At 43.0% G+C, this 14,268-nt stretch overlaps 1 protein-coding gene across 1 annotated transcript in view; it reads right to left on the bottom strand.

Moving 5' to 3' along the window:
• Positions 1-2,058: 2,058 nt before the first annotated feature.
• Positions 2,059-14,268, bottom strand: part of FHDC1 (FH2 domain containing 1) — a 37,772-nt gene continuing 25,562 nt past the window's right edge. Inside the window, exons 9-12 of the mRNA XM_075751721.1 lie at positions 13,931-14,001; positions 11,481-11,598; positions 9,286-9,450; positions 2,059-6,123 (exon numbers count right to left, since the gene is read on the bottom strand). Coding sequence (XP_075607836.1) covers positions 4,075-6,123; positions 9,286-9,450; positions 11,481-11,598; positions 13,931-14,001 — 2,403 coding nt within the window. The 3' untranslated portion in view covers positions 2,059-4,074. The remainder of the gene's footprint in view (positions 6,124-9,285; positions 9,451-11,480; positions 11,599-13,930; positions 14,002-14,268) is intronic.

Genomic DNA, 14,268 nt, shown 5'->3' with positions numbered 1-14,268 from the left:
CAAGTAGTTGATGCTGGTGGTGGTGATCACAGGATGGGAAGAGAAACACGCTTTTGTGTAGCAAGAACCCTTCACACGTCCTTTGCCTCAGTGTCACTTGCTTTTACAGTTGCAAGGATACTTGCTCAGGCGCCAGCTTTAACAGCATGCAAGATTTCCAGAATGCATCTTTTTAGCCAGGAAAACAAGACGAATTTTTTAATATTAGCTTACGAGTAATAAAAAAGTAATGTATTTCTGGCTATTTAGATAGTGACGTGGCTAAAACAAACTCCTTTGTTTTCAGCAGCTGTTAACAATACCTGTAGGGAGCTGTTCCCAAGGCAGTTATCTCTGGCACTGGCGGCAGGAGGATGTAAACAGCGTGTATCAAGTTAATGGAAAACATTGAGCAGCCAAATCTGAAAGGAGCTGTGTTAAGCTGGGCCTCTCTCGCAGGGATTACGTTCTCACATGTAGCAGCAGCAGCAGCTTTCGGAGGGCAGGTCTTCCTGGGGGCTGACAGCGGGGGCTCTGCCGCAGTGCTGCTGGAGCAGCGCGGCCCTGCCGGCGCATACCGAGCCCGGCCGAGGGTATGCAATTACAGCCACGGCATTCGCGCTTGGGGTCAGCACGGAGCTAATGCGCTGTACGCCTCCAGCCTGGAGCTGGCTCAGGTCTCGCTAGGTCGGAGCCAACGTGTGGCTGTCTGCATCCGTCCACGCAGACATACCCCAAGATTAGAAAGATACCGATGGGTTATTTTGAATGACATAGTCCGGACTTGTACGCTGTGGGAGGTGTGATGGGAACTCTTTCTGTCTTGATAATTTAATGAGCTGTTGTAATGAGGGATGCACTGAGCCCCTCATTTGTATGCAGTTCCCACATGAGATGTGAATATTAAATTCCTCTAAGTATGAATCAGCACCTCTTACTCCCACAACTCTTTCCCCTATCTCTCCATCTCCACCAGCTCCACAGCTCCAGATCCCCTTGTGGTCCCCTGGGCTCCCCCGCTTCGCTGCCACCTCCGCAGCCACCAAAGGGAGAGGTGCCCCCCGGTCACACTCAGCAGCATCGGCCGTTCGGCAGAACAAAGACGGAGAAAACGTCTCTGTTCTTTCTTGAAAGCCAACTGCGACCGGGCTAGCCCCGTGGCCTGTTAGCGTTTGGGAAAATTGCGTGACGTGGGAAATTAAACCTACGGGGCATTGCTGTCTCTGACAGCTGGTAGTTTAAATAATGAATTGGTAATTATAAACCCTTTTGAAATAAAAATGAAGTTTAAAAAAACATAAACTTTTGAGACACACCTTTTGATGGTGAAGGGCTTTCCCACGTAGATTCCACCAGCAGCCATCACTCAGCACCGGCAGCCAGCAGGTGCTCACCACTCTGTATGGGGAGAGACACTCGTCAAACGAGAAAAGTCAGGGGCTAAACAAGTTTGCAAATAGCAGCAATTCCAGTCCAAAAATAATTTCCATAGCAGAGGGGAGGAAGTGCTCCCTGAGGACAAGGAGGCTGGCTGGCTTTCACTTTTTTTTCTGCTGAATAGATGTTCTTTTGTATGCAGCAAAGAAGGAAAAAAATAATGGGAGAATGGGACGAAATGTAAAAATTCAGAATTGCAGTGTAAAAGTCACCACCTGCTCCTGCAAAACAGGCTATTCTTTATTTCCACAGTCCTGGGAGCTGTAACCAGGATTTCTCAATAAAGTGCACTAAGCTAAAAGGCATGAAGATAGCGACAGATCCAGACTTGTCAGTGCCAGGAGCATTTGTCTTGGCCACAACATAGAACGTGTACACAAAGTCCTGCATCCGCCACCTAATGCCTTCCACGTTATACCCAAACCTGCGCAGAAAGTCCCACCTCAGAAATGCTCAGAAACTGAAGTTACATTGCCCATCTTAGTGTGAAAACAAGCCCCAACATTTTAAAGGTCGGGATTTCTGCTGTAAAGTCCTTCCTTTTGGCACTTTCCCACGGTCACCTACACCCAGGCTCCAGTTGCTTGAGATCTCCAGGACAAACACCAAGAGTGGAACAGGAAGGAGAAAGTACAAACCTCATACCCAGTAAATGGGAACTTTATTAAACTACCGAGTTACTCCGAAATGTATAAATGTTCCATTAAATACATTCAGTTTTCTTTTACACAGATTTATAGAAATTTATTTACATATTCCAAACACATTTAAATTATTTTTCAAGCTTGCTACCAATAAAATTTTTTGTTGTACTTTTTTAAAAAAAGGAAAAAGGTTGATCACCTGCTCTTGCAGATGCGCATACATACACACAGATACAAATAAGAAGGGAGATGCTTTTGTATCTAACCCGCAAGGGAGGCAGTATCCAAAAAGCTTATAGGGTTTCAAGGAAAAATTTACCCTTGCCGAAAAGCGGGCTATAGAAATCCTCCCTGTGGGACAGACTCAAACAAGAGGCCCTATGCAATACTTTATGGTGTTTGGGTATGATGTCTGCATCAAGATTTGCTGGTGTGTGGGAAGAGCCAAAGGCCCCTTGCCAAATGCAAAACACAAAGCTAGCTGTACCTGGTACTAGCCCATGAGAAGCACGTGAGCAATTAAATGGCTCATTCTCATTGAATTATGCGCTCCCAGCAATGAGGGATAGAGCAGACAAACAGATCTACCACTAGTGGAGTCAATGCTGCTTGTCTAAAGAGATTTTCCTTTTAATTTTTATTTTATTCTTAAATGAGGCTTCACTCATAAGTGAATAAAAAGGCAACTCTTTAAATAAGATGCTTAGGAGAACAACGATCAGTTTCCCCACCTACATACATTTCTGCTGGGAAGATGCACAGCATGCTGACCAAGTTTTCCCTCATTCTCTGTACCTTAGTCTGACAGGAGTTAAAATTTGTATCTGCAGGAAAAAAGAGGTGGTTTTATTTTGTAAAAAGCTTATCAAATACTAGTTTAATTCACCCTTTCGAGTCTTTAAACATTAAAAACCACATTTGAAGCAACCAAGGAAGTCTACAAAAACATTGTCATGCGTAAGCTCTGTGTTTCATGCTAGATATTCATGTTGACAAGGAGAGGGAGAGGAGGAGGAGACAGGGAAACTAATGGCTCAATCAGAGCCATTGCAACATTCAAGTAATTTGGTAGTAGATAAACCAGTGGAAACATGGAATGGTAAGAAAGTGCTCAGCACTACATCGCAGCCTTCAAGAGCTGAACTGCAAACATCCTTGATATGTATCATAAATATATGGCACTTCTGTATGACCAAAAGCTGGAAAGTTTGTGATCAAAACAAGTCAGGAGTAGTCATCATCCCAATGGTTACCCGATGGCCCTTCCAACAGGAGCAGCCTCCAGCCGTGCTGCTCGATCCAGCACCAGCCATATCTACTTGTGCATGCAAAACAATGCTGCCACATTCTTGGAGAATAAGCCTCCTGCCCAGCAGAAAGCCTTCTCCAGACACATGTACACATTCATAAAACATGCCATAACTTCTTCAGTGAGGTTAAAGACAGCCACAAACAGCTAATGTCCTGTTTTACTATTTTTTGGCCAGCAGTTCCCAGTGTGTCCAATTGCCAGCAATGGACTTTGCAACAGGCAAAGGGAGTTCCTGAATCGGAGGAACTGAAAGCGATGGAAAGCACAATCACCAAAGTTCGTTTTCAGTACTGTTCCACAGGATTCACTTTGACATTGAATAACGAACCAACCAGCACAAAGGCTCGAGTCTTAGAAAGAATCTTATGTACACAAAAACTGGCCTTTATCCATGTTTTCTGTCACAAAGCATTTCATCTTGTTTAACTTCTTTAAAACTTTTGGTGACCTTCTGTATCACAAATACGCAAAGATTTGCTGTTACGCTCGTATTCCATCACAGTAGCTTCAAATACATTCAAATTCATAAAAAAGGATTTAGACCAGAACACAACTACTTGCCCTTTTCCAACGGCGTGCCGTGCTTTATCAAGCACGTGATGTTGCTTATCAGCAGTGTTACTGTTTTAAGGAATTTCACGACAGAGACATCCAGTGCTTGAACAAGTGTTCACATTCCAAGATTCAAAAACCCCTCCTCCCTTATTTCAGTAACGGCTTCAGTATTTTGCCAATTGTGGTCCGGTTCGCATCTTTCAGTTTAAGAGAGGCCTTTTCCACTGTTCCCTGCTCCTTTGGTGGAGTCTCTACTTTAGTGCTGACAGCTTCTCCCTGCAGGATGCTTCTTCCAACCACTCTGGCACTATTTGCTCTCTTTAAGGTACTCACACTGTTCTCCTTTGGACTCGGATCATCAGAGGTCACTGCTGGCTTCGCTTTAGGCAGCCTCTGGGACACAGACCTTGTGATGGTTGGAGGTTTGGACGAGGTGGATAGATCCACTTTTGCACGCTTTGAAGAAGAAGCCACCGTATTCCTCGCAAAGTTAGGGACAGTGGATGGTGTTTTGGGAACACTGACTGTGGCAACCTTGGTGTCATCTGTAGGGGTCTGGGGTTTTACACTGGAGCGACACATCTTCGTTTCATCGATCTTTGATTTGACATTACTCCTAACAGGTTTAGAGCTTGGCTTCTTGAGAGAGACTCTGTCCCTCTCAAAATGAGCGCTGCTTGAGGTGACAGTGCCCCTTTGTAACTTTGGCTCTTCTACCGACATGCTATGCCTGTAAGGACTTCTTGGCAGTGTGTCTGTTGTGCCTCGGACAGAGCTGCGACGAGACAGCCGACTTTCCACTGTACTAGTTTCACGAAGTGCCGGCTTGGCTTCCGGCTTTTTCACGCTGCTCGGTGCTCTGTTTGACCGAGAAATAGGCACTACCTTCCTCATACTTTCATTCTCAGAGGCATTCAAAGTTCTTACAGGTCGGGAAGGAGCTGTGTGGCTAGGGCGAGTGCCACTGGATTTTGAGGAGCTTGGAGATCTATCTTTTAGAGAGTTTCTCTTTGGTCCTGCTTGGTCTTTATTTTTTGCAGGCTTTTCTTTAGGAAGGGCGTGCTTGCTATTGGCATCATCCTTATCGTTTGTGGAAGCGTGAAGAGACAGATCCTTGGCAGAAGCGGAATTCAGGTTTGAGAAGAATGTTCTAGCCCTGTATTGAGCATCATTCCCAGAAGAGTGTGCTTTGCCAGCCTCATTTCTTTCTTCATTGCCTGCTGATTTAAAATCATTTCCCTCTTCGGAGTCCAAAGTCAAAGAACAATCAGTTGTCGTATCTGACACGTAAAACATCATTGGCCCATCTTCCCTACTTCCCGAAACACTTGTATCCATAGACACGGGGCTGCTGCTGCTGGGCTCTGAAGCTTCGCTCTTGCAACCCACTGCCTTGGCTTTATGGTCATGGGCCTCTCTGGAACTTCGGCAAGCTGGAGGCAGGTCGTCATCGGCCGTGCTAAGGGAATGAAAGCTGAGATCATCTAGAGTCTCCAAGTCTGCTCCACCAGCATCCTCTAAATATATTAAAGGTGTATCCTCTGCAGGCTTTGCTCCTTGAATATCAAATTTACGTAATCCTTTAACAAGTTCATGCTCCTCAATTGCGAGGGCCAGAGCATTTATATCTGCAGACTCCTCGCAGGACACATTGGAAGCATGCACGTTGTAGTCGGTGCTTCTCTGTGAGTAACGGGCACCAGGACCGGTTGGGCCACCGAAGTGACTGGACTGAGCTGGAGGCACCTGCAGCAGGCCACCGCTTTTCACTTTGGTTTCAGACTGTTGGTGTAAGTGCAAGGTATTTAAGTTGAGATCTCTCGTTTCTTTGGATTCAGTCCAGGCTATGCTGGGTCTTGCTTGCCGGGTGTTTGCACGGGGAAGGCTGTTAAACTTGTTTGGATCCTCATCTTTTGAAATTTCCAGGAAACTCTGCAACTCCCTGTCTGCAGTAATCCCCAGGGAAAGTCGAGAGCGTCTGGAATTGGGGTTTCTGTACGAAGGGCTTTGAGGTCTCTGCTGCAGGAAGGGAAGAAATTCTTCAAGTCCTTTTTTAGCCAACATTTCCACATCATTTTCACTGCTGCTCCGCCCAAAGCTCCCAAGCTCTCCAGCTGCCCAGGATCGACGCTTGTCCTCCAGCTCCTTTCGCCTTTGCAGACTATGAAGTTCCTGGATCTCTCGTTCCCTGTTTTCCTGAGGAGGAAAAGCATAAATACACGTCTCAGAGGACAGTGTCCCATGCGTGAGAACAAGTCACACTCCTTTATCTTTTCCTTTATTTATTCCCATGGAAGTTAGCTCCTACTGCTACCACCCTCCAACAACCCACAGTACATATACACACACATGAAATCACCGTGGCAACCACAGCCTGCAACCATTAACCATATGGAGAGCAGGTCCCCGCATAGCTAATGCTGGCAACACATCAGTCTGGTCAGCATAAGAAAAAAAAAAAATGCAGAAGTCCTTACAGAGACCAAGAATGTGACCTATCAAAACCAGGCAGATGTCAAGTCCAGACAAAGAGTTCCTGCTATAAGATGGAAAGCTTCAAGTCCCCACTAAATTTAAAAGTTGGCAGTTTTATCAGGTGAGTAAACCTCTACCTGATCATTACATTCATATTTTAAGACAAACTTGTCTGACGAGCACACAGCCAATGTGTTCCTTCCATCCTCCCTTATTACAACTGCAATTGTTCCTCAGCAGGTGCAGTTTCTGTGGCGTGCTGCTTACCTCTGACTCAAACATTACCAATTGGCAATTTTGTGAAAAGACATTACAAAAACTGGCAACTATTGCACAGAAGTTGCCCAGGGCAGGCTGGAGATTTCAGCAGCTGGGCTGAGGGGGTTTGGTTCAGGAAGCCACAGAAAGAGGTAGTTTGTGTTCAAAAGACAACACAATAACATCTTTTTACTAAATCATTAGCAGTGGATTACTGCAAATATCAACATTTTAACTGTCACCTCTAGGCTTCAGATTTAATCTAGTTGAGCCTTCGGTTAAATTTTCCAGGTTATTTTCTGAAATGGAGAACCTGGTTTTCTAGAACCAGTACAGCTGTAGCAAAACAAAGAAGGAGGAGGCTAGTCTTGACAGAGGATTCAAAAATTACATAATTTTCCAGTATGTTGTTACATCTGTTCTGAGCAATGACACACTGTTTAAAAAAAGCACACCTATATTTGTCACTGTTTAAAAAAAAAAACACACCTACATTTTTCTGAAGCACTGTCTGGTTTGATCTTCCCATTGTTGTGACAACAGAAGAGCTGCACAACTAGAAAAAGTGCCCAAAAGCTTTCAGTAAACAAAAGCCTAATGCTGAAGCTCTTTGTGATGAATGGGTTAATCTACACCTCTTAAAGTGGATTTGAGACTACAGTGAGCTCTGAAAGATAAGATGCATTAGAGACCCAAGAAACCTGAACAGCTAAGAAAGGAAAAAGAAAAAACACTTCCATTTCAGGAAAAAAGTCCGTGACAGGGAGCTTTCTTTCACAGGTACGGAATTACAGAATGAATTCTTGACAAATACTAAAGCTCAACTTTAAATATCCCATTGTAAAGAGAAATGGTTAAAAACAGTTGTAGACATTATTATTCCATATTAGACACACAACATTTTAACCTCCCCAAAACATGTTTCAGGAGATTTTATTCAAATGAAAAAATCTATTTTAAGCACACATAGACATGTTAAAAAATTGCAAAAAAAATGTTTAAACATTTGAAAGATGCGCACATGCCCACTGTTGTATGACCCACGTTTTCAGACTGCTGGCTGTGCTGTCCACACATCACATTCATTTGTCAGAACTGCAATCTTTACTCTGAATTGTTCTGTTAATTTTACAGGGATAGAGGTTAATCCCCGCAAAATACCTAGTAAGCAAATCCCCTCAATATTTGCAAATAAGAGACTAATTTGTCATTTTTAGAGCGTAACTACTTACTACAGAGACAGGAAGACAGATCCCCGTTGGACCTTGAAGTAACAGAATCATAGAATGGTTTGGGTTGGAAGGGACCTCAAAGATCATCCAGTTCCAACCCCCCTGCTGCGGGCAGGGACACCCTCCACTAGACCACATTGCCCAAAGCCCCATCCAACCTGGTCTTAAACACTTCCAGGGATGGGGCCTCCACAACCTCTCTGGGCAACCTGTTCCAGTGCCTCACCACCCTCACAGTAAAGAATTTCTTTCTAACATCTAATCTAAATCGACCTTCCTTCAGCTTGAGCCCATTACCCCTTGTCCTGTCCAACAATCACTTGTAATGTGTGACTATGAATTAAATCCCCAGTCCCAAATAATTGAACACGTATGTAAGAAGCCACCTCTCACTAAAACGTCTGCAATAGTTACCACCATTTGGGTTTATATATTTGTATAACGTTCACACACGTGCATAACTACATGCTATCTTGGTTGGTAAAGGGTAGGTAAACTAACGGTACAACAGGCATGTTAGCTGAACATCCTGGCAGCTTGCTATAAATCATCAGGATTGTTCTCTCTTTTCTGAACTAAAGCTCATACAAAGTGCTGTCAAATGCAGGTTGCATAAGGCAGCAAAATGAAGAAATGTGTGGATCCATCTAATTCATGCTATTTTAAAAGGCCTAAAAAAATATTTGTAAGAATAGGCAGACTTTGCTGAACCAAAACTGTAACCAATGCCGATACTGCTCCTTCATCTTAGTATACTTCCTGAATTATTTGGGACCAATTCAGGGTACTTAGCAAATGAATGGTCTCACTGGGGATGAGGTTTCTTTGTACTGTAGGTCTGTTTAATTTCTTGAGTTTTCACCCACAAAAAGCATTTGAAAGAACAAAGTAGAAGACACAGTCCTTACTCTACTTGGCCAAGTGTGTCTAGTCATGCAAAGGAGGGCAGTGGAGACCCTGTGCTAGTGCTGATTCAGGCTGGTACGTCCATGTAACACGGTGCCACATCTCAAGGCCTTTCCAGTGATCTAACATTACCAGTCCAGGGCCTGAACAGTGAGCACTAGTCAGAAAGTCTGTCCAATCTGTCTCACTGCTCAGCTTAGCAATCACCAACCTCCTCACCAAAAGAGGAGGAAGGAGCCCACTTACAAGCAGGCTGATAGGCTGCCCTGATGTATCATCTCGATGCAGAGCAGCGAGACTGCACATAGGACTGGGCAGAATGACCATTTCCCACCTGGCTTCTGGCAAGGAATGCCCACAAGACAGCAGTTTGCTGTAGCCATTCAAGCAAATATATCAAATACCAGAAGATACAAAACGTTCCTTAAGTAGAAAAAAAACTTAATATCTATTGCAAGTGCGTGAGAATCTCATTGAGTGCTCTTACCTTAACAGCCTTGTTGAATCTTATGCAGAAGTCCCTAAATATCTGGAAACATTCATCCAACTTCATAGTTTCCTTGTCTTCACAGAAAAAGTCAATGAGAGCGTTTCCCTCCTTTTGTAATTCTCGTTTCTGGTGTTCAAGCTCCTTTAGATGTCTTATAGCAAACTGTAGCAAAACATACGTATGGCGTGAACCAGACAGAAAAATTAAAGTCGCAATAGATCGTGTATGTATTAGGAACTTCCGGAATTCACTTTCCAATCTAGGAGCTGTTACAGAGCCCAGGACAGTGACAGACCACTTCGGAGCCCCTTGAAAGCTCCACATGACTTCTTTTCCCATTTTCCCTGCCATTTTCAACAAAGCATAAAGGGATTAATTCCTCCTCCCTACTTTTCCCAAAAGCCCATGTGGATAAATTCATGGATATACATCACAGAATCAACTCCTCCTTAAGTTGACCCTAGACCACAATAAAAAAGTTTTCATGCCAGAAAGGTAAGGAACCGCTGGAAATATGTATATTTTCAGACATCCAGAAAACATCCCCATAAAAGTAGCACTTTGAATCATAAATGTTGAGCTATACAGACAGGGTTGGAGTAGATTAGTGGATTTCTCAGGAGGAAGAGAATAAGGCTGTAGTTAGACTTTGAGCACCAGAACTGCTTAAAACACTTCCAGCAGTTGCCTTGCTGTCTCCTCTATCTGCATCACCAGCCATTCACTCCCATCCTTGCACAATCCCAGATCTGAGACCACATGTGGCTCAAAGTAACCTGGGAAGAAAAGTTAATTGTCAGAAAATTCAGTTCTCTGACACTAACTCATGATCACCTAAATGCTTTTGATACTGCAGCACCGGGGTAGGAATAGGCAGCTGGAGGCACTGGTGACCATTTAAACCAGCCCTGCTGCCACAAAGTTACTTGGCAAATTATGCCAGTAGGGTAGAAACAAATCTTATTTGTTAGTCTTTAAAAAAAAAAAAAAAAAGGTGCCCAATAAAAAGCTGGATTGAAGATAAACTGGACAATTGATAAAAGCATACATATAAAATTAGTTCCTCCCACATATTTCAGTAATTTATTCATGAGGATGAGAAAATGAAAGCTGACTTTTAAATCAGCTTGGTTATCACCTGTAATTTAGAAACAAAAACCGGAAGTGTTTATGTCAGGTATGCATTTGTAAAATGATTTTTTCCCCAACATTTCTTTTGGAATGTGGCCTAAACAAGGTTGTAGTGTTACATAAAACCAGCTATTAAATTAAAAAAAAATCCCAAACATGTTAGAACATAACATTAAAGAGTCTGGGTGCAATGAATAAAAGCCAATAATTCAGAGTGAATGAGGACAGGTATTTCAATCTTAACCCACCCTTGTCTTCATCAACTTCTCATCTCCTGAAAAACTGCAGGGACTATTAACTACATTTGCAAGTTGAAAATCATGGCAGGTTAAGTTCCAGATCCACACCTGCTTTCTTGGTTTTCATAATTATCTATAGTGTGAAGCAGAAAAATCATTTAACTGAAGTATAATACATGTTTCTCTAGGCATCACCACGTACTCCGAAAATACCAAGAACTCTGCTTCAAAGTTAAGTGCTATGCACATTCATGTCTGTAAAGTCACTGCAGTACTAAAAAAGAAAAGGAGAACCCAGCCAGAAGTAATGGTATGGCTCAGAATAATACACACTGTGCTAAGGGTAAATTAGTAGAGAAAACAGTCTCTTAACCTTCCAGCTTCTAACAATACCTCTTCCGTCACCCAACAATCAGGATTCATATGCATAGCACAGCCTCAGCTAAAACTGACATGCTCCAGTATAACCTAACATGCAGATACTGTATTTTGGGCAGCTGTGAAGTACAAAACCAGAGACCAATCCAAATTGTCTTATATTTTAACTACTGATCTTCATCAGTCATTTCACAGGCATTAAACACGCTTGCCTAACAAGCCTCAGGCAATGTACACCCAATATCCCTCCCTGTAAAAACACGGTCCTTCCAACACTCTTACTTGACAAACATCATGTAGTTGGAACACCTTTGTACAACTGATACGGTAGACATATTAAAACAATGCTTCTGTTAATAAACATGTCCACACAAATTACATTGAGCTGAGGAATGCTCCTGTATTCAGGCGATAGTAACACATTAACATGGATATCCTACAAACCTGGAGAAAGCTTTCCATCTGGTGAAAGAGTTTTGGGTCTCGCCGAATGCTGTCTTTAACAGATCTTGCCTTGAAAGACAGCGAGTGGAGCTCCGCTTCTACATTATCAATGGACAACCTAAAAATAGTATATACAGAGAATGCTTATCGAGGAGGAAGGAGTTGCCCACAGGTTAGCCACAATGTGCTTCAAAAATAGATGTTTAACATGAGGTGCAACCTGGCTATCAAACAAGACCTGCTTGTTCAGGAAATCTTTCCAGAGTAGACACTGAAAGTTAGGAGAGAGATAAGCACATTTCTTCTGATGTGCAACCTGAAAAGATTCCCATGGGGTGTGGTTTCACAATTAACTTCAGCCAGTCCTACCCAACCTTACCACGAGAAAGGGTAATGCTGCCCTGCCTCTGACCAGGTGTTCCTTTTCTCTCCCTGGTGCCTGTGCTAGCACTCATTTTCTAGATGGCCAGCTATATCTGTGTACTGAAAAAGGAACTAGGAAAAGGAAAAAAAACAATTTGCTTCCAGATGGATCATTTGATTGGTACAGCTGATTACATGACTGTTCAAGTGCAGTAGCTGGCACAAAAAGGGGGTCACAAGGGATTGTCAGCCAGGGCTACCCATTTTGGCAGTAGCATTTGACATCATGAAATTGCACGTTACATTCTTCTAAGCAGTCATGGCAATGCAGCCTACAGTCTCAACCCTGTAACATTTCACCCTTCTACCACATACCAGCAGCAGAGCTGCTCCTGTGGAGAGGGAACTCAAGAAATCGAAGATCACAGGAAAGAGCTCTGATCTGATGTAATCTAAGCTTTATCCTGGGAGACCCACATTCCATACAATGGAAGCTCCTACCCAAATCTCTTTGAAGGTAAGTGCTTCTAAATCTATGGCATTTCCTTCACAAGACAACTGAGCTCTGCCTAGCAACTGGAGCACTAGAGTTTCCAAAATGATAAAAATTAAGAACTGTACACATGCTCCTAACTAAGGTGATTTCACCAGCAGCGTGACTTTAAAAAAAGTAAAGCTGAAGAATTTGTGGCAGAGTGACTGAAGCCATACATGGCAGCAGATGGTGACAGCGTGCATAAGTTTGTCAGCGCACACACAGATGAATATAATGTGTCCTGGTTTTTCTCTGCTTACTTTATCTGCAAAGGTTAGTTCCCTGTTCTGGGCAGATCATGGGTGTTCTTGCAAATAAGAAAAACAGTAGAAGATATGCCTGTGAAGGAGGAAGAGGATGGTCTACAAGAAAAGAAGGCAAGACAATAAAAAATAGAGAACATAATGGTAGTTGTTTTAACATGTTCTAATTGGGAGGATTTATGAGCAACTTGTACATGACAGTTGTCTCTAATAAAGATCTTCCTCATGCCCAGTGGTGAGACATGTATTTCATTTTGTTTCATTTTCCTGTACAGAGTGCATTCCGTGAATAGATTTCAGCATGAGTTACAACAGATGTTCAGCATTAACAAATGTGATCAAAGAACAACGTGGTTAGAAAAAATATCACCAGATTTGGGATTCTGCCTGTTCCCCTGCTGTTTGCCAGGGGGCTTGGATGCCGAGGGAAGCTACATTCATTCCCCAGTAGGCCACATGGCAGACGGCCAAAAAGGTGTGTGGGTTGGATGGCAGCGAGCCACACAGGTGGTCCCTCAAAAATTTTCTGATTAACTCCACCGCCACTCCTTTCCTCAGAAGATTTCAGAGTCCTTTGCAGACATTACTTAACCCTGCACCAGATCTAAGAGATTGGATCCATTTTACAGCTGGGAAAAGAATGTGAATAGATTGCCCAAAGCTCAAGAGTAAGGAAGTAGCAAAACAGGGAATAAAACTCCAGCATTGCTAGCTTCCAATTTTGGGTTTTAGATCATACTGTCTCACAAAAGCAAGCACAGTTATCGAGGTACGAATCAGGCTCAGTTTAAAATTATGCAGCTAGAGACTTTAAGATGAAAACAATACAGAGCCCCAAACCCTTCAGATTTTCCGTCAAAGACAGAAATGAAGAAGCAAACAAAATATCAAAAAGCAGTTAACAGAAACCAGGGACAGTACCTGTACCTGGTACCAGATTTGGAAAAGTATTGTAGCCTGCACAGAGACAGATGAAAATTGGTTTAAGAAACAACAGTAACATGCTTTTAGGTCAATCCCTTAAAAGTAACATACATGCACATGTATTTGACAGAGACAAAACCACCAAAAACCCATGGAGATCATGTCATAAAAACCTCATACCTGAAGGCACATTGCAGGCATACTTCTGCTAGCAAATGGAAATGAAGCCCTCAAAGCTATAGTAAACATTCATAAAGATCTCAGGTTTTGTGCCAAGACTTCTCAGAATAAGCCTCATTGCTTCACAAATAAGAAAATTCCAAGTCACAGCCTAGCCATAAGTTCTCAGTTTTCTTTTGACTTACCTGGCGGCATCATGAACATCCCTAATTTTTTCTGAGAAGTTGAGAAGAGCAGCATCTTTCTTTTGGGCTTCCTGAAACAAACAGAACAAAACCAAAACACACAATCCATTAACATTCCACCACCGTGCCAAAGTCCCTAAGTCCTGCAGTTCTAAAGCCTTTGGAAGGGGGGGGGGGGGGGGGGGGGGAAGGTTTCCCTCCTGCACTGTTTTTCTTCCCATTCAATCCTACCACAGCTGAGCAGAGGACATCCCTCAATGAAGGCAGGGATCAGAACTGGAAACTTTAAACAACAGCTTCCATTTTGCAGTGTACAATAATAGCTGCTTCTGCCAGTG

Source organism: Balearica regulorum, chromosome 4, assembly GCF_011004875.1.
Source record: "Balearica regulorum gibbericeps isolate bBalReg1 chromosome 4, bBalReg1.pri, whole genome shotgun sequence".
NCBI lineage: Eukaryota > Metazoa > Chordata > Aves > Gruiformes > Gruidae > Balearica > Balearica regulorum.
This window is presented reverse-complemented; position numbering and strand designations above follow the sequence as displayed.